This window comes from Saccopteryx leptura, chromosome 6 (assembly GCF_036850995.1).
Source record: "Saccopteryx leptura isolate mSacLep1 chromosome 6, mSacLep1_pri_phased_curated, whole genome shotgun sequence".
NCBI classification, from domain to species: Eukaryota; Metazoa; Chordata; class Mammalia; order Chiroptera; family Emballonuridae; genus Saccopteryx; species Saccopteryx leptura.
In genome coordinates this window covers 79,765,646-79,788,016 of record NC_089508.1, presented here as the reverse complement: position 1 = coordinate 79,788,016, position 22,371 = coordinate 79,765,646, and the positions used below count along the sequence as shown (strand labels likewise).

Here is a 22,371-nt window from a genome sequence, read left to right as displayed (position 1 = left end):
GCTTTAGCAAGGGGTCGCTGGCTTGAGCGTGGGATCATAGACAGGATCCCATGGTCACTGGCTTGAGCCCGCAGGTCTCTGGCTTAAGCAAGGGGTCACTGGCTCAGCTGGAGCTCCCTGGTCAAGGCACATATGAGAAAGCAATCAATGAACAACTAAGGTGCCGCAACAAAGAATTGATGCTTCTCATCTCTCTCCCTTCCTGTCTGTCTCTCTCTCAGTTTCTATTTCTGTTTCTGTCTCTGTCACACTAAAAATAAATAAATAAATAAATAAATAAATAAATAAATAAATAAAATGGAATAATTGTAATTTGTTGTCCCTAAGATTTTTACACCATAACAAAATTGGTTTTCTCATGAATTTACCATATCTAAATGAAGAAAAACCGGTGTAAAATTGGGGTGGGGGGCAGAGTGACATAGGCTTTATTAATCAAATTGTTAGACAGGACAAGGGTCTCAAGATCTGAGAAGTTCTAAAAGTTGTTTCTTCCTAATGTTAAAATATAGCACAATATTTTGCAGATAAGGCTGTAAACAGGACGCACTGACAAGGAATGCAACATGTAATTGACCAAATATCATATATAAGCAATGGCTAAGCCTTCCTTCAGGGAGACAGAGCTTTGAATATAAATTCCCTGTCTCCTTAACTTGCTGGAAATAAATAAAACTATCTTGAGACAACCAAGTCTCATTTTTTATCTTAGTTTTTAACAGAACACCTCAAGTGGCAAACCCCTTGAGTTCAGTAACAAAATGATGTCTTGATTTTTCTTTTTTTTTTTTTTTTTTCATTTTTCTGAAGCTGGAAACAGGGAGAGACAGTCAGACAGACTCCCGCATGTGCCCGACCAGGATCCACCCGGCACGCCCACCAGGGGCGATGCTCTGCCCACCAGGGGGCGATGCTCTGCCCATCCTGGGCGTCGCCATGTTGCCACCAGAGCCACTCTAGCGCCTGAGGCAGAGGCCACAGAGCCATCCCCAGCGCCCGGGCCATCTTTGCTCCAATGGAGCCTCGGCTGCGGGAGGGGAAGAGAGAGACAGAGAGGAAAGCGCGGCGGAGGGGTGGAGAAACAAATGGGCGCTTCTCCTGTGTGCCCTGGCCGGGAATCGAACCCGGGTCCTCCGCACGCTAGGCCGACGCTCTACCGCTGAGCCAACCGGCCAGGGCCGTCTTGATTTTTCTAAATGAGAAAATGTTTTTTTTAAATTATTTCTTTTTTATTTATTTATTTATTTATTTTTAAGTTTTTTTTAATTATTATTATTCATTTTTTTAGAGAGGAGAGGGAGAGACAGAGAGAGAGACAGAGACAGAGAGAGAAGAGACAGAGAGAGAAGGGGGGGAGGAGCTGGAAGCATCAACTCCCATATGTGCCTTGACCAGGCAAGCCCAGGGTTTCGAACCGGCGACCTCAGCATTTCCAGGTTGACGCTTTATCCACTGCGCCACCACAGGTCAGGCTAAAAATTATTTCTTTACTCATTTTAGAAACAGAGAATGGAGAGAGAGAGAGAGAGAGAGAGAGAGAGAGAGAGAGAAACATGGACTTGTTCTACTTATTTATGCATTCAATGGTTAGTTCTTGAATATGCCCAAAACAGGGATCAAACCTGCAACCTTGGTTAGGATGATGCTCTAACCAACTGAGCTACCTGGCTAGGGTCAGATGGTTTTATTTTTAACACCAAACATAGGAGCTATTTCTAAGCAATCTTGTTTGGAAAGATTAATGTTGTGTTGTGTATTAGATTACCTCATTCTGTGTATGAAGCCAATTTGATCTTTGTCTTCTTAAGTACCTTTACTTTAAAGTTGTGGTTGTATTTTAAAGAAATAGTATATTATTGTCTGACTGGTGGTGGCACAGTGGATAGAGCATTAACCTGGATGTTGAGAACCCAGGTTTTAAACCCCAAGGTCTCCAGCTTGAGCTTGGGCTTGTCAGCTTGAGTATGGGGTTGCCGGCTTGAGTACAAAGGTAACTGGCTTAAAACCCAAGGTTACTGTCTTAAGCTCAAGGTCACTAGCTTGAGCAAGGGATCACTGGCTCAGCTTCAGGCCCCTGGTCAAGGCACATATGAGAAGCAATCAGTGAACAACTAAAGTGATGCAACTCATCTCTCACCCTTCTTTTCTCTCTCTCGCTCTTGCAAGAAAAATAGACATTATTTCATGTCTTCAAAAATGTTTAAAATGTAACTTATAGAACTTTGCAAAAGATTAAAAACAAAGTAATGTAAAAATCTTACAAATTAAATAAATTCTTAGGTATTTTACTTTGATGATACATCTTTAATTAAATATGGGACACTTTTTTTTGTGTGTGACAGAGACAGAGAGAGACAGAGAGAGGGACAGACAGACAGGAAGGGAGAGAGATGAGAAGCATCAATTCTTTGTTGCGGCACCTTAGTTGTTCATTGATTGCTTTCTCATATGTGTTTTGCTGGGGGGGGGGGGTTGGCACAGCAGACCGAGTGACCCTTGCTCAAGTCAGCGACCCTGGGCTCAATCCGGTGAGCCTTGCTCAAACCAGATGAGTCCACGTTTAAGCCGGTGATCTCGGGGTTTCGAACCTGGGTCCTCTACATCCCAGTCTGACATTCTATCAACTGTACCACCACCTGGTCAGGCAATATGGGATACTTTTAAAAGGGTACTTTGTGTTTGTAATTATATTTGAAGAATTTGGAAATAAAATTTCTGCTTAATTTCCTATGATTAAAAAAAATTCTTCAAAAATGCTCCTTTTAGCCTGACTAGGTGGTAGAGCAGTGGATAGAGTGTTGAATGGGGATGTGGAGGACCCAGGTTTGAAACCCTGAGGTCACCAGCTTGAGCGCAGGCTCATCCAGCTTGAGCACGGGCTTAAAGTTTGAGTGTGGGATCACAGACATGACCCCATGGTCTCTGGCTTGAAGCCCAAAGATTGCTGGCTTAAAGCCCAAGGTCGCTGGCTTGAGTCCAAGGTCACTCACTGGCTTGAGCAAGGGGTCATTTGCTTCGGTGTAGCCCCCTGGTTGAGGCACATATGAGAAAGCAATCAATGAACAACTAAACTGCCTCAACAAAGAATTAATGCTTCTCATCTCTCTCCCTTCCTGCCTGTCTGTCCCTATATGTCCCTCTGTCTCTGTTTGTTGCAAAAAAAAAAAAAAAAAAAAAAAAAAAAGCCCTTTTTAGGGCTGCAGCAGTATGTAAGAGACCTGTCTACTTTAAATAAAAATTAAACCAATGACAGTGTCCTCACCTTGAAAAATATTGTGAGCTTTCCCCAAAATTCCTTATAAAAATAAATTCTTCGTTCTGCATTATCAAGGCAATTAGTGGGCTTTTACCTAGACTTTTAAAACTAAAATTTATTCTGAAAGAATATTATACTTCCTTTTCAGTTATTATTGCCACATAACAAATCATCCCAACATTTACAAATTACTGTTTTATTTAAAAATTTTTATTAATTGATTTTTTTAGAGAGAGAGGAAGGGAGTTAGAGAGAGAGAGACAGGAACATTGGTCTGTTTCTGTGTGTGCCCTGACCAGGGGTTGAACCAGCAAACTCTATGCTTCAGGCTGATGCTCCAAACAACCGAACCATCCGGCCAAGGCACATATGAGAAGTAACTACCATGAGTTGATGCCTCCCATCACTCCCCTTCTCCCTCTCTCTTTCTAAAATCAATAAATAAAATCTTTTTTATGAGCCTGACCAGGTGGTGGCGCAGTGGATAGAGCGTCGGACTGGGATGAGGAAGGACCCAGGTTCGAGACCCCGAGGTCGCCAGCTTGAGCGCGGGCTCATCTGGCTTGAGCAAAGAGCTCACCAGCTTGGACCCAAGGTCGCTGGCTCCAGCAGGGGGTTACTCGGTCTGCTGAAGGCCCACGGTCAAGGCACATGTGAGAAAGCAATCAATGAACAACTAAGAAGTCGCAGCGCGCAATGAGAAACTGATGATTGATGCTTCTCATCTCTCTCCATTCCTGTCTGTCTGTCCCTGTCTATCTCTGCCTCTGTAAAAAAAAAAAAAAAAAAAAAAAAAAACTTTTTTAGGAAAAAAGGGAAGGAAAAGATAGATGCCTTCTATTGGTGGGAGGAGCACCCTGCATATACAGAAAGGTGTGATCTGATCTACCATCTTTTCTGGCCATCTTTGTAGACAATTCACCACACTACCACCTGAGACAAGATACTCAGTGTTCCTCTTCTAGTCGTGGTGTTAAGGATTGAATATTCTCAACAAACCATCCACTCCTAAGAGCAAATGGTTGGTACTGGTTATATGGCAAATTGGAATGAAGACTATAGTATAAACCCAGGCCTTCTCTTCACATCTACAGAAGAAGGGTGAACCACATGATCTAAAAAAAGAGCTAACTCATCTAGACACTTGCCCCTGGGCCTGCAATGTAGAATTAGAAAACAGTATCATCTGGAAATACTTTGTAGAAAGGCAGGTCAGAATCATGGAAAGTGTCCAAGATTGGCAGTCTAGAGGCCATTTAATTTTCAGCTGGCCACTGCCACATACTAGCTGTATATCTCTAAACAAATCAAGGACAAATCTCTGGTTCTCAGTTACCTGTATGTAAGGGGAAGGACTTTAAGGCCCCCAATAGATCTGACACTCTCTGCTTCTCCACAAACTTCATAAATACATCCAGAAAACAGCTGACTCTACACACTGCCAGAGAAGCTGCTTGGTGTCACTGAGGGTCTGGACAGGTGAAGGGCTGATGAAGGAAGTGCTGGATGAAGGAATCGTATGAAATATGCAGGGTGGCTGGGAGTCCATCTGGACGCTGGCACAGAGCCCAGAGCAAGTGCAGCAGCGGCAATAGACAAGAAGGGATATGCCTGACCTGTGGTGGCGCAGTGGATAAAGAGTCAACCTGGAATGCTGAAGTCGCAGGTTCAAAACCCTGGGCTTGCCTGGTCAAGGCACATGTGGGAGTTGATAGTTCTTGCTCCTCCCCCTTTCTCTCTTTCTCTCTCTCTCTTTTCGTTAAAATAAATAAAATCTTGAGAGAGAGAGAGAGAGAGCCTGACCAGGCGATGGCGCAGTGGATAGAGCGTTGGACTGGGGTGTGGAGGACCCAGGTTCAAGACCCCAAGGTCGCCAGCTTGAACGTGGGCTCATCTGGTTTGAGCAAAGCTCACCAGCTTGGACCCAAGGTCACTAGCTTGAGCAACGGGTTACTCGGTCTGCTGAAGGCCCACGGTCAAGGCACATATGAGAAAGCAATCAATGAACAACTAAGGTTTTGCAACAAAAACTGATGATTGATGCTTCTCATCTCTGTCTGTCTGTCCCTATCTATTCCTCTCTCTGACTCTCTCTCTCTCTGTCTCTGTAAAAAAAAAAAAAAAAAGAAGAAGAAGAAAAAGAAAAGAAAAGAAAAGAAGGCCTGACCAGGTGGTGGTGCAGTGGACAGAGTGTCAGACTGGGACACGGAGGACCCAGGTTCGAAACCCCAAGGTTGCCGGCTTGAGTGAGGGCTCATCTGGATTGGGCATGGGCTCACCAGCTTGAGCGTGTAGTTGCTAGCTTCAGCATGGAATCCTAGACAGGACCCATGGTCGCTGGCTTAAGGCCAAAGGTTGCTGGCTTGAAGCCCAAGGTTGCTGGCTCAAGCAAGGAGTCACTTGCACTGCTGTGGCCCCCTAGTCAAGGCACATATGAGAAAACAATCAATGAATAACTAAGGTGCCACAATGAAGGCTTGATGCTTCTCATCTCTCTCCCTTCCTGTCTCTCTGTCCCTATCTGTCCTTCTCTCTGTCTCTCTCTCTCTCTGTCACAAAAAAAAAAAAGGCGGGGGGAATAGATGTGAATGGTTACCAGTGAAGACTATCAGGACCCAGGGCTGGCTGAATGTTTGCAGGAAAGCCCAGGGAAAGGCGGAGGGCACAGATAACTCCAAAGTCACCGAGACAGTGAGGCCAGGAGAGAATGTGGAAAGAAGAGTGATTTGGAGTTAAATATGAGGAATGTGGAGGTTGTCATGATGTATTTCTCTCTTCATTATGGAAGTTCATATTCACTAAAGAGAACTTGGAAAATAACTTAAAAACTAAAAAGAAGAAAATCTTACTCCATATTTCCACCATTCAATGCCATCACTTTCACCACTTGGTTGGACTCTTTCTCCCCATGTGTAGTTTTTCTTTTTATTATGTCAGAGCAGCCTGGGGTAGTAGGAAAAGTGTAGTTTTTGATGTCTGTGAGTGCTCAATATGTGTTACCTGAAACAAGTGACAGAGCCAGAATTTTACCGTCTCACAGACATCAGCAAGAAAAATGACCAGAGAGTTGGCTACAAGACCTAGTAGAGGGGTGGTTTAAGTCATCATGAAAAGGTGTCAAATCTTTTTGGGGAGACTATTAATAATAAGGTGACCAATCGTTTTCCTTTAGGGAGGACAGTCCTTCTTTTGTAAGTTGTCCTCCCTCGAAAATTGTCCTCCTACATGTCCTCCTTTTCTTTTCTTTTCTTTTCTTTTTTTTTTACAGAGACAGAGAGAGAGTCAGAGAGAGGGATAGACAGGCAGGAATGGAGAGATGAGAAGCATCAATCATCAGTTTTTCCTTGCGATACCTTAGTTGTTCATTGATTGCTTTCTCATATGTGCCTTGACCATCGGCCTTCAGCAGACCAAGTAACCCCTTGCTCAAGTCAGCAACCTTGGGTCCAAGCTGGTGAGCTTTGCTCAAACCAGATGAGCCCGCGCTCAAGCTGGCGACCTCGGGGTCTCGAACCTGGGACCTTCCGCATCCCAGTCCGACGCTCTATCCACTGCACCACTGCCTGGTCGGGCATGTCCTCCTTTTTGATATTGGAAGACTAATCTCTAATGTCCGTATTCAATCGATGCAGAGTCGATCCATTGAGTGTGATGTGACATATTTGTATTTAAATGAGTACTTTTTTCTTACAATTATTATAAAAAATTAATAGGCATGTAAGCATAATTATAAAATATTACAAATGTTTTTATTATGTATTTATATTATAGTGTATTACTGTTGCAATGAATAAAATGTTTCTTTTATTTACGATATTGTTTTCTTCAATTTATTTTTGTCTTCCTATTCATGGTAAAAAAGTTGGTCATCTTAATTAATAGGGCCAATCTTGCTTTGTAAAGAAAGTTCTTAAGCATTCTTCATTTAGGAAAAACAATGAGTATGGCTTCAAGGAATCCAGGCTCACCACTCTGGTAAGCAGGAACCTCTAGCTTCCAAGGATGGCATTTCACTGGAAGAGAGTGGCCAATTCTAGACCAGGAGCATCGTCTTAGTGGTAGAGGAGAAGCAACCTGTGCTCTGAGCACTACTAATAGGGACTCAGGCCCGATAGAGACTCCAAAGTAAACAAACCTGTAGCCTGATCAGGCGGTGGCGCAGTAGATACAGCATCGGACTGGGATGCAGAGGACCCAGGTTCGAGACCCTGAGGTCGCCAGCTTGAGCACGGGCTCATCTGGTTTGAGCAAAAGCTCACCAGCTTGGACCCAAGGTTGCTGGTTTGAGCAAGGGGTTACTCGGTCTGCTGAAGACCGATGGTCAAGGCACATATGAGAAAGCAATCAATGAACAACTAAAGTTGTCGCAATGCGCAACGAAAATCTGATGATTGATGTTTCTCATCTCTCCGTTCCTGTCTGTCCCTGTCTATCCCTCTCTCTGACTCTGTCTCTGTTTAAAAAAGAAAAAAAAAAAAAAAAAGAACAAACGTGTAAAAGCTGGTACAAGATGAAAAAGGACCTCAAACCAAAGGGCACCACGGGAAATCGCTGTGTCTAGGTCTGGCAACAAAGGAGGGCTTCCTGGGACTTGCACAGGCGGTGACGCAGGTCCATGCACCGGGATTCCAATGTTGAAAGGTGCAGCAAGAGTTTCTGGGATCTTTCCCCGCCGCGAGATGGAAATTATTTCCCGAGGGCTGACGACGACGGCTAAGTCATTTGCATCGGGCTTTCCTCCTTTCTCCACCCCTATCCCTTTTACATGCGCCTCAGGCCTGCGTGTGGGAATGCGGACCCGAAGGGCGCCGGAGGCGGTCGCCCAGAGCGCCTGACCCTCACGTGCGTCACTGGCGCCCCCAGGCAGGTCTGGACCTTTGGGGATCGCAGTGCTGTTCTGGGGCGCTACCCCCCACCCCCAACGCGAGCTGGACTCGGTGGAGCGGGCGTAGAGCAGCCTCCAGGGAAGAGGCAGGGGGTCGCCCGGGCCTCAGCCCTCAGGGAACCAGGCTGTGGGAAAAGGAGGGGGAAGGATCCCGGGACCGCGCGGAGGTGCTCCGGAAACCGGGCTGGGGAGCGCGGGTCGAGGCTCCGGGGCGTGGGCGGGGCGGGCGGCGCTGGGGTTAACATCCGCCCCGCCCCGGCCGCGCTGACTCAGTTTCACCAGAAACCAGGGGAGGAGGTGGCCAATGCGCCGCGCAGCCCGCACCTGGGCGGAAGCGCCAGCGGGAGCCGCGCCGGAAGCCGAGGCGGAACCTCGACAGCCTCGGCCCCACCCCACTCACCTGCGCAGGTAACCGGGGCCCCGGAGGCGGAGCGGGCCCGGAGCATGTTTGGCCCTTTGTTCCGCGCTTGTGCGTGTGTCCGAGTACGTGACCTCCTTAGCCGTCCATCGGGCCGCGCGTCTGGCGGCCGGGTCTCCCGGGGGCTCCGTGCGCCTCTGCCCTCCCCTCGACTTCCTCCGGGCCGGCCCGCCTTCCTTGAAGTCTCCCCGGCTTCCTGCTCTGTTTCTTCCCTCTCTCAGGTCGCAAGCACGCTCGGCGTCCAGAGACCAGCACTGTGAAGGTGACCCCCTGGGCAGGAGGGCGACCGCCCCCGGGAGGACGATGGCCGGTGCCCCCCTCTCCCAGGCTCGCACCCCAGTGGTCGCCGTGTGGCTTCTGTGTGCGCTCGGCCTCCGAGGCTCCGACGCTGGGCCGCCGCCCACGCCCCCCGCTGGAGAAGCCTGCCTGGACCGCTTCACCCCCGGGGTGCCAGCCTTCGTGCTCGACACCGAAGCCTCGGTCAGCAACGGGGCCACCTTCCTGGGCTCGCCCTCCGTGCGCCGCGGCCGGGACTGCGTGCGCGCCTGCTGCACCACCCAGAACTGCAACCTGGCGCTGGTGGAGCTGCAGCCCAGCGGCGGGGAGGACGCGGTCGCCTCCTGCTTCCTTATCAACTGCCTCTACGAGCAGAACTTCGTGTGCAAGTTTTCGCCCAGGGAGGGCTTCGTCAACTACCTCACGAGGGAGGTTTACCGCTCCTACCGCGAGTTGCGGACTCAGGGGTTTGGAGGTAAGACTGAGGTGCGGGGATGGATGGATTTGGGGAGACTCAGAAAAAGGGCTGGTTATGGAGTCCTGGAAGAGGCGAGCTTCCGGAAGGGGTTAATGAGAAGAGTTCGATTCTACCCCAACTCCTCCTTAGAAGGAGGCGGTATAAACAGTAAACAAAGGATAGGCTAGGTGAGTGAGGAGGGGTAACATCCTAAAGCCCAGACTGGCTCCTGAATTCAGAGTGTTGTTGAGTGGGCTGGTGCTCTGGGATGTGTGTATCGATCGGGTGGGGGAGGCAGCGTCTCAGGATTCCCGACTTCTGGCCCTGATATGCTGAACCAGGGAGTGAGCTGTATCCAAGCTGCCTAGTGATTAACTTGCACCCCCGGGCCAGGCACCCCCTGGTCAAGCACCATCTAAGACATTTTGAGGCCCTGTCAAGTGATCCTGATGGAGAGCCTCCTCCATTGATGAGTTTAGGACCGGATAGCATCTCTAACACCCCACCCCCACCCCACCTATTGGCCTTTGGTAGTCTGGGGAAAGCTGCCAGACCCTAGAGACTAAAGAACAAGTCCAGTCTGGGGTGGGGGTGAGAGGGATTGCTGAGTGAGTCAGTTCACTAGTATGTAATCCTGGTAGGGGAGGATGTCAGCTGGCCAGGCAGGTGTGTATGTATGTGCCTGAGCCAGGCAGGGCTCTCTCTCCCTTAGGATCTGCTAGCCAAGCTCTCTGCTCACCTTGTTTACTTCTGGGGATAAGGGCAAAGTGGGAGGCCCCGGCTTCCCCTCTTCCTTTCCAGGACTGAGCAGTTAGCTGGGATCAGGGCCCCTCCAGAGACCTTCATTCCCCATTCTATCCACCTGCTGTTCTGGCCAGGTGGGGCTCCAGGTCAGGGATGGGTTACAACTGATAACCTCTGTTAGCACTTTACAGTTTTCTGATTGCTGTGACATTCAGCCTCCCACTGAGACCTCATGACAACCACCTCTGAAAAGGGTGCTATTATTAGTCATCCCTCTTTTCAAAGTAGGGTTAAACTGACTTCCATATTAAATAATTTGCCCATAGCCTGACCAGGCAGTGGCACAGTGAATAGAGTGTTGGCTTGGGACTCTGAGGAACCAGGTTCGAAACCCCGAGATCACCAGCTTGAGGGCGGGCTTGATCACAGGGTCGCTGGCTTGAGCATGAGATCATAGTCGCTGGTTTGGGCAAGGGGTCCCCCCCCTGCCCCCCCTCCCCCATCAAGGCACAGATGAGAAAGCAATTAAACAAACAACTAAGGTGCCGGAACTATGAGTTGATGCTTCTCATCTCTCTCCCTTCCTCTCTGTCTGTCCCTGTCTGTCTTTCTCTCATGCTAAAATAATAATAATAATTTGCCCAAAAATGGTAATAGATCTGGGACTCAACCCTAGGCAGGACCTCCAAAAGTCCTGTGCTATTTTTCACACAAGATCACCTTTATGAAAGAAACCTGTCTCTGAACCAAGACAGCCCAGTGGCTGACAGAACCAGAGACTGGAGAACCCAATGACCAGAACTGGGTTTGGGATGGTCTTAAGGCTGGAAAATGGAGAAGGGACTGTCCTCTCCAGCCCTTTTTTGGCCTAGTCTCTCTCCCAGGTTAAGGGCTCTCTCTTCTCCCTATCCTTCAAGGAGCTCTGCTGGGTCTTTGGGATGGAAATTCCAGGAGGGGATACCATCTCTGGGCCAGGCCGGGCCACCAAGCCGCACTGGGCCAGGGCCTGAGCCTGTTCCACAAGGAAGTAGCAGAGAGAGTAGGTGTGATGACTTTAATTGACCTGAGCTGCCTGTGCCCTTCCTGTGCTGACATTGGCCCCTTGGTAATCTCACTCCCAGGCCATTGTCTGAAACTCTGGAGTCTGGTCAAGGAGCTGAGCTGGATGGGGCCACGTGCTCTTGGAACCAGCCTTTCTCATCAGGAAACCTTCCCACCCCCAGACTGGCCTATTTAGCACAAGACAGGCTGGAGTGGGGATTTCCTGGGTACTTAGAGAGCTGGGTATGGCTTGGACTGAGTGTGAGCTCCAGACCATTTTCAGGGTACTGCAGTGTTTTGGGGAGTGGGGGGAGCTGGGTGGTGTCAAGGAATCCATTCACAGCTGAGTCCAACTAGAGAGGTTGGAGGTGGGTAAAGCCATTATTTCAGGCAAGGTGGGCTGGTGCTTAGGACTTCTAAACCTTTGATGCTTGGATTAGGTAAAAAACTCTTTTCCAGAGTGCATTTGTTTGAACCCCCTTTCCCTGCCTGTGGCCAAGCCAGTCCAGTCCAGTTTCCTGTGGCCTTCTGAGCACCCTGCTCCTTCCTCTTTTCCTGCCCTCTCCCCCTTTCCTTTGGAGGAGTGGCTTAAGCGGTGGAGTCTGTTTGCCTGGAGATGTTCTTCTGGCAGCTAGGGGAAGGGCTGGCTTTATTACCACTCTGGCCCTTTGCTCTCTGAAGGGTGGGAAGAAGGGAGTGGTAGGGCAGGTCTTCTGCCCCTTGCTCCTGGGCATTGGGGCTTGGAGACACCAGCTGTGTGGGGGTGGACATTCCTGATTCGGCCCAAGGTCTGACACAGCACTTGCCTGCCACTTCCACCTTGGGTGCTGGTGGGGCTAGCCTGTCTGTCTGTGAAGTAGACTTCCAAGTCGTCTGTCTTCTTTACCCTTCAGATAGCCGATTACTTTCTGAAAATTGCAAGGAGGGATGATGGGGTTCCTCCCAGCTCACTGCCCCCTTTGCTGTGTCTGAGAGGCCATCTCAGGACTGGCCCCTGTTGGCCGTCTCATGATCTCCGGCCAAGCTACTGGGCTGGGGGATGGTTCCAGACAAACATTTTCCTTTTGTGGAAAAGCTCAGCTCCTGGTTTTATTTCTGCTCAACCCTTGGAACCCAGATTCCCTTTTCTCACTCTTGTAGGCCTCCACTCCATTTGACATGTTTCTCTGTGCAAGTTCTCCCTTCCTATCTTTGCTGTCATTATGTGTCCTGCTCTTTTCACTTCTGTGACTACCCTCTGGGAGTCCCCCATTGTATCTGCTTTCTGGTCTTCTCGCCTCTGTCTGTGACCACCCTCTGTGACTCACATATTGTATCTGCTTTCTCTGCCTCATCAAAGAGAAATCCCTGTGACTCAGCTGCCAGCCCTCTGTTCTTATTACTTTGTTTTCTTCCTTTGAACTCCCTCTTACTTGAATATACCTTCTGTAGAACCTCTGCTGAGGGCAGTTTGGCAATATCCATCAAAACTGTAAATGTGTATTACCTGCAACTCAGTTCCACTTGTAGTAATTCATTTTGTGGCTATACTTTTTTTTTTTCTTAGAGAGAGAGACAGAGAGGAAGGGAGAGAGATGAGAAGCATCAACTCGTAGTCGCAGCACTTTAGTTGTTCATTGATTGCTTTTCATAAGTGCTTTGACCAGGGGGCTCTAGCCGAGCCAGTGACCCTAGCTCAAGCCAGCAACCTTGGTCACAAGCCAGTGACCTTGGGATCTTGTTGATGATCTCATGCTCAAGTTGGCGACCCTGAGCTCAAGCTGGCGAGCCAGTACTCAAGCTGGATTAGCCCGCCAGTGGTTTGGGGTTTTGAACCTGGGACCTCAGCCTCCCAGGCTGACACTCTGTCCACTGCACCACCACCAGTCAGTCCATTTTGTGGCTATATTTAATGCATATGTAGAACAACATAGCAGCCTATTGTTCACTGTAGCATTGTTTAGAATGGCAAAGATCATGATATCTGCCAACAGATCCTATAATTAGATATCACTGTGGTGATATTTTAACAGTAATAATGAACCCCAAGGCAGCATGGTTTAGTTGTTAGTAGAGAAGGAAGGAAAGAGGGAAGGAAAACTAAATCAAGTGGACTGGTTAAATAAGTTAATTATGGTGTATTTATGAAGTGAGTACTATTCAACTAAAAAGAAAAAATAAAAATTCTTTATGCTGCAGTGGAATCATTCTCAAGATATATTATGAGGAAAACAAGAATTTACATGCTTATAAGTTCAATACGATCTCTGTTGATAGTCTCATACACACAGAAACTAGTAAGTCATAGATGCCCCTGGAAAGAGGAACCTGGGGGTTAAGGAGAAAAGGAAACTTAATTTTCACTACCCTTTTGTACCCTTTGAGATTTACACCATATTACCTAAACTAAAAACTAAAACCCGAAGATTATAAAGGCGATCAGAATCACACCTCTAAGCAGGCAGGTGGCCTGCAGCATGGTATTTTGGAGAGAGAATGAGTCAGACAGAGCAGGGTTCAGATCCCAGCTCTGCCACCTAGAAACTGAGCAACCCTAGGTAAGTCATTTAACTTCTCTGGTGCCAATTTTCTCACCCAGAAGTGGGGATGAAAATACAGTTGTGGCAGGGTGTTTAAGAAGGTAGGCGATATAGATCGGGGTGAACAAACTTTCTACGAAGCTTTAAATAGTAAATATTTTAGTCTTTGTGAACCATACAGTCTCTGTTGCAGCTACTAAGTTCTGCTGTTGTAAGGCAAAACAGCCATCCACAATATGTAACCAAATAGGCAAGGCTGGTTCAGACATAAATTTGAATTTTCTGTACTTTTCACATATCACGAACATTATTGTTTTTTCAACCATTTGAAAATACACTAGGTGGTGGGCTGGATTTGGTCTGCAGGCCTTGTGCCTACTCCTGTGTGGATGATTCAGGTAAAGTACCTGGCGTGGTGCCCAGTGCACATCCAACAGGTGGCAGCTTTGCTAATAATTATAACTCCAGGTCTGTTTTCAACCCCGGCCTCTCTGGAGCTCCCAGTGTGTGTCCCTCCCCCATGGATGGTCTCGCCTCCCTCAAATTGAAATTCGCTGTGACTAAACCCAAACATTCCCTCTAGACCTGGTTTCCTGTGCCCTGCCTCTTCCTGCCCAGTTCCCAGCACCCGTCAGGCATGACAGCCTGAAGTGTTTGCCCAGCGTTGTTGCTAACATCCTCCTTTCCATTCCTTTACCTGCCCCTTGATTCAGACCACTCCTGTTGCATCTGCCCTGACCCACTGCTCTGGTCCGCGCAATAGCTTTCTTGTTCCACAGAAGTAATTTTAAGTAGATGGTACACAGCTGCTGCGCGAAGCTCAGGTGTGCCCCTGCTACCCAGGCCCTGGCCCTGCCTTAGCACTCCTGGACCTCGATTATGCATCTAGAAGGTCAATGTCTGCTGTAGCCAGGGCTTCTAGGGCTCTCCTCTCATCATTTCTCATGCTAGTGTCTGTCCCCTTCTTGTACCACCAGTTGTTAAACATTTGAATGTCACTCCTGCTGTGTCCACATGATCTGGCCCAGCAGTCAGGGCCCTTTGAGGTCTATACAGGCTAGCTGGTCTCCTTAATGTCACCAAACCAGCCTTGTAAATCCCCAACTCCTTGCTTTGGCTCCTCATGTCTTCTGTTGTCATCAACAGCACTGCAATTTTCCCCCACAACCAAAAAAAAAAAAAGAATCAACAACAACAAAAAAAAGATTCAAAAAATCCTTTCTCCTTTCTCTAGAAAATCTTTCCTGATTCTTCTGGTCTTGCAGAGCCTCTCCCTTCTCTGAGTGTCCATCCGCTTCCTTGTCCTGTACACCTACTGCACACTGCTTCACGTTGGGTCTTTTTCCCATGTTGCTTTATGTTGTTGGATCTTATCTGCCCAACTGGACTATAATTCCCTCAAGGACAGTACTAATTTCCTATGGCTTCTTTAACAAATTATTGCAAACTAGCTGGCTTAAAACAACAGAAAACTATTCTCTCACAGTTCTGGAGGCCAGATGTCTGAAACCAAGGCGTTGGCAGGGCTTCGCCGCGGCTGACAAGCCTGGAAAAGAATCATCTTGGCCTCTTCCAGTTCTGGTGTCTCCAGGGCTTCCTTGCCTGGTGGCCACATAACTCCAATCTCTGCCTTCGTCTTCGTGCAGTCTTTTTTCCTTCATTCTGTGTTCTCTTCTGTCTGTTACAAAGATATTGTCATTGGATCTACGCCTAGCCAGCTAATCCAGGGTGGTTTCATGGGAAAATGCTTAACTTAATTACTTCTGCAGAGACTTTTTCTAAATAAATTCACATTTATGAGTTCTGGAGATTAGACACAGACATGTTTTGGGGGACCACCATTCAACCCACTGCAGGCAGGAATCCTGCTTTGTGCTTGTTTCTCCAGTCTCTAACCAAAGACCTGAGAGGCCTCAGCCAGGCACTGTCAGGTGAGGGAGGGCGTGGTTCCCTCGGGCCCTCTCTCTCTTTTTTTTTTACAGAGACAGAGAGAGAGTCAGAGAGAGGGATAGACAGGGACAGACAGACAGGAATGGAGAGATGAGAAGCATCAATCATTAGTTTTTCGTTGCGCGTTGCAACACCTTAGTTGTTCATTGATTGCTTTCTCATATGTGCCTTGACTACGGGCCTTCAGCAGACCGAATAACCCCTTGTTCGAACCAACGACCTTGGGCTCAAGCTGGTGAGCTTTTGCTCAAACCAGATGAGCTGGGCTCAAGCTGGCGACCTCAGGTCTCGAACCTGGGTCTTCTGCATCCCAGTTCGACGCTCTATTCACTGCGCCACCGCTGGTCAGGCCCTCGGGCCCTCTCTTAACAGGAGGCAGAGTCTGTCTGAAGTGGCAGAGACATCCTCTTCCTGTGGCCACTCACCCTGGGACACCAAGACTTGCCACATTGCTGCCTGAGGACTCTGTGCTTAGGTCTCTATCAGCAGCAGTTGGGCAGCAGAAAGGGGTAATGGGTATTAATTCCACGCTTACTTATTTGGCCTTCCAAAAATATTGTTGCTTTAACTTTTTAAAGCAATTAACACAAGACCTTCTTATTATAGAAGATAGAAATATGCCTCCTCTAAAAAAAATATTTTTTCCTAAATGGGATTAGATGGCATATGCTATACAGTAATTTGTTTCAGAAAGTAAGTTTGTTTTTTTTAGAGAGAGAGAGAGAGAGAGAGAGAAGAACAGACAGGGATAGACAGGAAAAGAGATGAGAAGTATCAACTCATAGTTGTAGCACCTTAGTTGTTCATTGATTGCTTTCTTATATGGGCCTTGACTGGGGCTCCAGCCAAGCCAATGACCCCTTGCTCAAGCCAGTGTCCTTGGGCTTCAAGCTAGCGACATTTGGGCTCAAGCCAGTGACCATGGGATTATGCCTATGATCCCACACTCGTGCCAGAAACCCCGTGCTCAAGCTAGTGAGCCTGTGCTCAAGCCTGATGAGGCCACGCTCAAGTCAGCAACTTTGAGGTTTTGAACCTGGGTCCTTAGCATCCCAGGCCAGTGCTCTATCCACTGCACCACCATCTGGTCAGGCCCGAATGTGAGTCTTATGACATAAAGTCTTTACTATATCAAAGACATAATATATATAAATAGAGGTCAAGAAGATGGTTTAGTTGTGGGTTCCCACCTGCATCCCATGCTGGTTGCCTTGTCATAGGTTGGTCTAGTGTGGCCCATATAGCTAGCTCCCAGCCCTCAGGAGAGAGCTGGTCCATTCACTGTTGGTTGACCTTACTTTGCCTTCCCTGCAGGGTCCCGGATGCCCAAGATCTGGGCAGGCATAGATTTGAAGGTACAGCCCCAGGAACCCCTGGTGCTGAAGGATATGGAGAATACAGATTGGCACCTACTGCAGGGTGATCCGGACATCAGGGTAGAGGTGAGACACTGGTCTGGCCCCCTGACTCCAGCTCAGCTCTCCAGGGCCCCCTTTCTTTCTGAGGCCATAGGCCAAGGTGGATGGAAGCTGAGGATACATCTAATACCAAGTCTCTCTGTTTTCTCTGGGGGGTTGTGTGGCTGGGAGGGCCTGGAGTAGCCCATGGGCATTCGGGAATCCCAGCCTAATGACCACTCCTATGGATAGAGGAATGATCCGGACCAGGTGGAGCTGTGGGGACTCAAGGAAGGCACCTACCTGTTCCAGCTGACTGTGGCTAGCCCAGACCAGCCAGAGAGCAAAGCCAACATCACAGTCACCGTTCTCTCCGCCAAGCAGACGGAAGGTGAGGGAGAGGGTGGGGAGGCAACGTTTGGAGCCACCCCGTCTGTTGATTGGCCCTGAAGGCTGGGCTCACAAGCTTTTCTCCCCACAGAATATTGCCTCGTAACTAAAAAGGTGGGCCGCTGCCGTGGTTCCTTCCCTCGCTGGTACTATGACTCCACTGAACAGATCTGCAAGAGTTTCGTTTATGGAGGTTGCTTAGGCAACAAGAACAATTACCTTAGGGAGGAAGAGTGCAAGCTAGCCTGCCGCAGTGTGCAAGGTGGGCCTTTGCATGGCAGCTTTGGGGCTCAGGTGACTCTCCCCAGGGAGGTGGGCATGAGAGCCCCACATTCCCAGGTTCCCCCATCAGCTCCCTGCTGGGGCCTGGCCCTCTTCTATCACATCTCTGTTTTCTCTTTCTCAGGTCCTTCCATGGAAAGGCACCAGCCAGGTAGGCTTTGCTCCTTTTCCCTATTCCCCTCATTGCTGCCAGATCACCAGCCCATGTCATGTCCATGCCCTTGACCTAGCTGCTTTACCCAACCCGTTCCTGCCATCATAGTATGTGGAAGGACCCAAGAACCCCACCCCTTGCAGCCTAGCATCTTCCTATCAGGATCTGCCCGGTTTGTGTGCAGAAGGGTTCATGGAGGACAGGTGGGGAAACGGGACGTGTCATGATGCTATGTTAGGATAGAGAGGGCCGGGTAGATGATAGACCCTTGGTACTTGCTGGCCTCTGCTGGAGTGTGACTCCCCCTACCCCATGTCACCCCCACCCAGTGTGCTCTGGTACCTGTCACTCCACTGAGTTCCACTGCAGCAATGGCTGCTGCATCGACAGCTTTTTGGAGTGTGACGACACTCCCGACTGCCCTGATGCCTCTGATGAGGCCACCTGTGAAAAATGTGAGGCCTGGGAGATGGAGGGCTGGTGGGCAGCAGAGGGGCGGTCCTGACCATTGACCCTGCACGCCTGGGAGACCATTGTTGGGCCTGTGCCTCTGATCTCTCATCTTTGCAGATACCACTGGCTTCAAGGAGCTCCAGAGCTTCCATTTCCCCAGTGACAAAGGTGAGATCCCCAGATCCTCTCGGTGAGGGCAGATGCTGGCACTACCATCCTCACTCATCCTGTCAGTGTGTCGAAAGTGTGTGCCAGGCTGTGTGGGCAGAAAGAGCCAGAGTGAGCTCCCAGCTCTCTTTCTTTCACTTTATTACCCAAGCACAGTCAGCCTTCTTACAGCTTCAGAAATTTAGCCATGCCCACATATCACTGAGATGGTATTTAATCAACTTTTTTTTTTATTAATCAATTACTCTTTTTTTTTTTTTTTACGGAGCCAGAGAGCCAGAGAGAGAGAGATAGATAGGGACAGACAGACAGGAATGGAGAGAGATGAGAAGCATCAATCATCAGTTTTTTGTTGTGACACCTTAGTTGTTCATTGATTGCTTTCTCACATGTGCCTTGACCATGGGGCTACAGCAGACCGAGTAACCCCTTGCTCAAGCCAGCGACCTTGGGTCCAAGCTGGTGAACTTTTTGCTCAAACTCGATGAGCCTGTGCTCAAGCTGGCAACCTCGGGGTCTTGAACCTGGGTCCTTCGCATCCCAGTCTGACGCTCTATTCACTGCACCACCGCCTGGTCAGGCAATTACTCTTTTAACTTAATGGATTAAAAAAGGAAATTTCATATCACTACCTTAAATGGAGAGCCACTAATACATGCTACAATTTGAGATTGACTATTAAAATAAGTATAATAAAACAACATTAAGAAATTTTAGCTGGACATGGGTGCCTGCCAAGGCTTAGACCCTGAGCTGCTTTTGCAAAAAGGTAGACCTTCCAGTGCTAGAGACCTTGACACCATCAGGAAAGCCAAAATAAGATTGAGAAAGAAATAGTTATGTGAGTCAGGGTAGTTACTTCTGTTCCTAAGATTATTTATCTTCCTTTCCTTTTTTTTTTTTTTCCTTTTTGAAGAGGGTAGATAGAAAGACTCCTGCATGTGGGCCAACCAGGATCCACCTGGCAACTCCCATCTGAGGCTGATGCTGGAACCAACCTAGCTATCCCCAGTGCCCAGGGCCAATCCTCGAGCCACTGGCTGTGGGAAAGAGAGAGAGAGAGAGAAGTGGGAGAGGGAGGGGGAGAGAAGCAGGTGGTCGCTTTTTTGGTGTGCCCTGACTGGGAATCAAACCCAGGACATTCATATACCGGCTGATGCTCTGTCCACTAAGCAAACTGGCCGGGGCCTATTTGTCTTTCTTGCTTGTGGTAACACTGCAAATGAGCCAGGTGTTTCTGGGACCCCTGAGGCCCTCACTGAATCATAGCATCCCTCAGTAGATGTCGGTTGGGAGGTGGCAGGCAGCACCCACGTGGAGTATGGTAGATGGTAGCAGGAAGGCCCTGGGGACTTGCTCACCCCTTTGCCTGCTCCTCACCTCTCAGGGCACTGTGTGGACCTGCCAGACACAGGCACCTGCAAGGACAGCATCCCACGCTGGTACTACAACCCCTTCAGTGAACGCTGCGACCGCTTTACCTATGGTGGTTGTTATGGCAACAAGAACAACTTTGAGGAGGAGCAGCAATGTCTTGAGTCCTGTCGTGGCATCTCCAGTGAGCAGGGCAGTGGGGAGGTGGAAGATGGGGAGGGAAAGGCTTAGCTAGAGCACTCTGCTCTGCCCCAAAGTGTGGGCTAGTCATACTGAGTCCTCAAAGCACCTGCAACGGGGGTGGGAGAGGATGGCTCTGGGCAGTCTGGAGCACTGCGGAGCAGCTGAGTGTCAGCCCTTAATACTGACCTGTTTCTCTCCATTATTTTGTAGAGAAGGATGTGTTTGGTTTGCGGCGGGAAAGCCCCATTCCCAACGTAGGTAAGCCCTGGTCTGTCCTATTACCAATGAGTAGTATCAACTCAAGGATCAGCTCCACACAATTGGCTGTGACTGCCTAAACCTGTGTTGAGAAGGATCCTGAGGTGGGCTAGAGGGACAGAGTGTCCCAAGCAATAGTGAGACCTGCCATGGCAGGGGAGGGAAGCAGAGTGAAGTGCATGCGAGATGTTTGCCGTCAGTCCCAGGCCTCCTCCAAGCGTCCTGCAAGTAGAGCAGCCTGCAGCTGAGACTCAAGGCCCATCAGAACCTGTCCCAATGAGTACCCTAGAGCCGTTCAGCTGCTCGTGTACTGGAAGTCCTTCCTCATGTGGCATCTGTTTGACTTGGTTCTTTAGATACAGAGTGGAGCATGGGCATCAGAACCGAGTGGGCCCTAAGAGCTCTTCATTCTGCCCTTTCTTCCCTCAGGCTCCGTGGAGGTGTCCATTGCAGTGCTCCTGAGCACCTGCATCGTGGTGGTGGTAGCCATCCTAGGATACTGCTTCTTTAAGAACCAGAGAAAGGGCTTCCACAGATACCGCCATGGCCACCGCCACCCCCAACCCCCGACCCCTGCCAGCTCAACGGTCTCCACCACTGAGGACACGGAGCACCTGGTCTACAACCACACCACCCGACCCCTCTGAGCCTGAGGCTGCCCTGGCCCTTCAGCCGGGGGCTCTCACAGACTCTTGCCAGCTCTCGCCTGGCCCTGCTTCCTCCTTGCCAAGAAGGAGGGCTGGGCTGGGCTGGGAAAGACTTTGGGACCAGACCCCTCCTGTTTCCTTGGCCTCTCTGCCTCTAGTCCCTCTCAGAGATGCCTGAGCTAAGCTTAGGCCACTTGTTCCTGAGAAAGCTCCAGTATCCGAGAGGAGGAAAAAACTTTGAGCCAGGAGTCTCACACAATAGGTGGACCTGCCTGCCTAGGATTCCAGAGGAAGTTGAAGGTTTGTTTCCTGTTCAAAACCGCCAGCCCCACACATGGTTTTGGGAGGGGCCTGGGCAATGTCAGAAGCTGGAGGCCCCAACCCTGTCCTCCAGAGCTACCCCTCCCTCTGCACAGTCTGGAGCTGGGGTAAGGACCTCCCTATGTATTTTGTGCTGTACAGAGTTGCTTTTTGTTTATTTAATGCTGTGGGGTGAATGAGGAGTAGAAAGTGGCTATCTGGCCCTCTGCTACCTCTTTCTCTTCCCCAAGAGTGAGCCCCAACCTGACGTGACTTAGAACAGGGAGCCAGAGCTGCTCCCCGGTCCCTGCACCTCCCAGGGCTGTCTGGCACCGCACCTCCCCCACTCCCACCGGCCCCAGTCCACCCACAGTGTAATAAAATGGTTTGTTCTCTGAGGCTTCTGCCTCTGCTCTGCGGGCCAGGAGAGGGACAGGGCTGCTGGGGGGAGATGTGACCGCCCAGTTCAACCGGTTCTGGCTTTGGCCACTCTGTTTAGCTGGTTTTACCACCCTTCCCAGAACTGCCCCTGCCCCTGAGGGGGAAGAGCAGTGCCAAGTTTGACCACCAGAGGGGAGGGGTGAGAGGGCCATGGGAGTAGGGGCCCAGGGAAGCCTCAGTGCTGATGTATTTCTTCCTGGTTTGGTCCTGTTGAGAATACTGTTTTGTAGCTGGGGCAAGTCTTCACTGCAGTGTGCATTTGAAGATCGGGAAGGTGGGCACACAGACTTGAGCCGTGGTTTTTATCCTCACCCCCTTTGGTGTGGGCTAGGGACAGGGGCCAGTTCACCGTCTCCCTTCCCCACCCACAGAAGCCTTGGCTTCACAGGAGTGAAGCTGCTCCCCGGACTCTGAGCACATCCTACTCAGGAGCCTTTAGTTGAGGTACTCCACTCTTACCCACAACCCTCCCTTTGTTTAAGCCACATTTTGGTACAAAAATAATAATTGTGCTTTTAATTCATTTTTTCATTTACTCAACAAATTATTGAGCTCCTATGTGCTAGATACTGCCAATCGTTAGAAATTCGTCTTGTCAAGATAAGCACCTACAAAGCACTAAGTAAGTGCTTTACATACCTCAAGTTTCTGTCTTGGCACAAAACCGTGTGATGAAGATATTATCCCCATTCTATAGGTGAGGACAGTGGCAGCAGAGTTCTCAGAATCTTGGAGCTGGTAACAGGGAGACTGGATTTAAACCCTAACTATGGCTCCT

General features: G+C 49.2%; 1 protein-coding gene across 4 annotated transcripts; it reads left to right on the top strand.

Annotated features, from left to right (window-relative positions):
* The first annotated feature begins 7,914 nt into the window (after positions 1-7,914).
* Positions 7,915-21,551, top strand: SPINT1 (serine peptidase inhibitor, Kunitz type 1). 4 transcript variants are annotated; one of them, XM_066344257.1, is made up of 12 exons: positions 7,915-8,123; positions 8,424-8,549; positions 8,781-9,310; positions 16,861-16,988; positions 17,196-17,334; positions 17,425-17,595; positions 17,740-17,766; positions 18,099-18,224; positions 18,340-18,390; positions 19,778-19,948; positions 20,158-20,205; positions 20,635-21,551. In XM_066344257.1, exons 2-12 carry the CDS (start codon positions 8,446-8,448, stop codon positions 20,850-20,852), a joined length of 1,713 nt encoding a protein of 570 aa, XP_066200354.1. In that variant the 5' UTR covers positions 7,915-8,123; positions 8,424-8,445; the 3' UTR covers positions 20,853-21,551. The 4 variants fall into 4 exon arrangements, with proteins under 4 accessions (XP_066200354.1, XP_066200352.1, XP_066200351.1 ...); XM_066344255.1 differs by having other exon boundaries at positions 8,415-8,549; XM_066344254.1 differs by having other exon boundaries at positions 7,915-8,549.
* Positions 21,552-22,371: the final 820 nt, after the last annotated feature.